At 54.2% G+C, this 2,075-nt stretch overlaps 1 protein-coding gene across 1 annotated transcript in view; it reads right to left on the bottom strand.

Annotated features, from left to right (window-relative positions):
• The window catches only part of INKA2 (inka box actin regulator 2), a 2,702-nt gene extending 960 nt beyond the window's left edge, over nucleotides 1–1,742 (bottom strand). The window contains exon 1 of the mRNA XM_029962487.1: nucleotides 4–1,742. Coding sequence (XP_029818347.1) covers nucleotides 4–1,067 — 1,064 coding nt within the window. The 5' untranslated portion in view covers nucleotides 1,068–1,742. The remainder of the gene's footprint in view (nucleotides 1–3) is intronic.
• Between the last annotated feature and the right edge of the window lie 333 nt (nucleotides 1,743–2,075).

Below are 2,075 nucleotides of genomic sequence, written 5' to 3'. Positions count from 1 at the left end.
AACCCAGACTGGGTGTAGTCTCTGGACTCGTGGACTTTCTTGGTGCCCGTTTTGGGGCGCTCGCTGTGGTTTTCTGCCTTCGGGCACCTCTCTGCTTTGCCGTGGTGGCTCCCGTGGAGCGGGAAGTAAAATGTCCCCTTGAGTTTGTTCATCTTTTTGGATCTCTTGGAGATCTCGGGCTGTTTGTCTTCGGGAGGAAGCCAGCAAGGCTTCTCCTTGAGCAGCCTGTCTCGGTCCGGCCGGACGCTCCTCAGGAACTTCTTGAAGATGTTGGCCGTGAGGGAGAACTTCCTGCAGAGCTCCTGGGACCTGCTCACGGACAGGGACGCCTCGCTCTTCTCCCCCTTCTTCTCCAGCTCTGGCAGGTCCAACCAGTTCCCAACCAAGTCTGCAAAGATGTTGTCCCCCAGCACCAGCGGCTGCCGGTTCCTGCTCTGGGACATCAGGGAGGATGTCCAGTCGTGGCCGTCGTCACAGCCCGGGCACTCCCGGCATTCCGGCCACCCCCCGGCCGTGCCCTGGATGCTGCACTCCAGAGCCCTGGGGCGGACGTGCTCGGCTCTGCTGGACACACAGGCAGGTCCTGTTGGGGCATAAACACCCTCCCCACAGAGGCTGCTGGAGGAGGAGGGGGTGTCCCCGAGGTGGTCGCTCTCCAGGAGCGCGGTGGGACGGGCCAGCCCCGCTGGATGTGGGAAGGACGTGGGGCTGTGCCCCTCCACTGACGGCTCGTCCTGCCAGGCCCTGGGAACGTCCCCCCGGCTCCGGCAGCACCGGTGCTGCTCCACCCCACAGCCGGGGCTGCGGCTCCCGGAGATGTCCAACTGCTCCAGAGCCGTCTGGACCTGGAGCAGCTTCAGCTCCTGCAGGGCCCCCATCATGCAGTTCATCTGCTCGTGCAGCCCGTCCCCGACCTCCTTCATGGAGAGCTGTGGAGGGAAGGAAGCACACGTTGGATCAGCAGCCCCAGGAGCCAGGAGAGAGCAAGAACATTTGGAGCAGCTTTCTGAACCACCACCTCTTCCTACTGCCTGCATTTTCCACGCACTGCCCTGTACTACATCCATTCCACTGGATTTTCCTTAGATTTTTCTAGGAGTTTCCCTCTAGGAATCAGAGGAGCTGACAGAAGCGGGTTGTTTGACCTGACAACAAAAATAAATAGTCTGAGTTCCCATTAATGGCTTGGCAGAAACCCAAGGTGTGGAACTATGAATGGGTTTTGGTTGCTGCCAGTTTTAGCATATTCTTCTGCTTTTGTGCCTTTTGTGCCCTGGCACCAACTGAAACCAGGAGCCAGAATAACGAACAGAGGTGCCTTCCATGGAAAACCTTGTTCCTTTACCTGAAGTGCTAAAGAAAACTAAAAATAAACCCCACACAACACATCTTCAGATCTGAACACCCTCCCTGCAGCCACCTCTCGCTAGAGGACAATCAAAGACATTTCACTGCACTGGAAATTTCGTACAAAACAACCAACAAACTCTAAAATTACTTACAATCAACTAGGAGTTCTTTGATTCCCAGGCTAGGACCTTTAGCAGCAGTTCTGCTTTATCCATGAACCTCACCACAAAAGATTGAACTTTCTGCACTAGACTTAAAATAAGCAAGTTATTCTCCAGAGCTTCTCAACTCCCCCCTCTTCTCTTTCGCTCTGCTGCTTTCTCTCTCTCCTGGAGGATCTGGATCATATTCCCAAAGCGGCACCATAAAACAAATGGGCTCTACTTTCCAACAGCTGCCACTTATTTTTTTTTTTTTGTTTTCCAGCAGGGAGGGGGGACTGGGGACTGGGCAGGAGAAGGGAGGAACAGCAGGGCACAGCAGGGCTGGAGGTGAGGCCGTGTCACACCGATGGAAGGTGGTTTGCACGAGAGATTACCACTGTCTAGGAAAGCTCCAGCCTACGCTGCCACAAACAGTTTAAACGGCTCAGCACCATTTTTGTGCAGCAACAGATCTCAAGATCAGGGTGGGAAAAGCCCAGGTTTTTTAATTCTTACGCCCAGCTTTACATTCTCACACTTTATTTTCTACGACTCCTTCATTTTAACTAAGTTAGTTCAATC

Source organism: Manacus vitellinus, unplaced genomic scaffold (genome assembly GCF_001715985.3).
Source record: "Manacus vitellinus isolate BGI_N305 unplaced genomic scaffold, ASM171598v3 scaffold_47_pilon, whole genome shotgun sequence".
Classification (NCBI taxonomy): Eukaryota; Metazoa; Chordata; class Aves; order Passeriformes; family Pipridae; genus Manacus; species Manacus vitellinus.
Note: the sequence above shows the minus strand (reverse complement) of the source record. Positions and strands in the feature narration are given on the sequence as shown.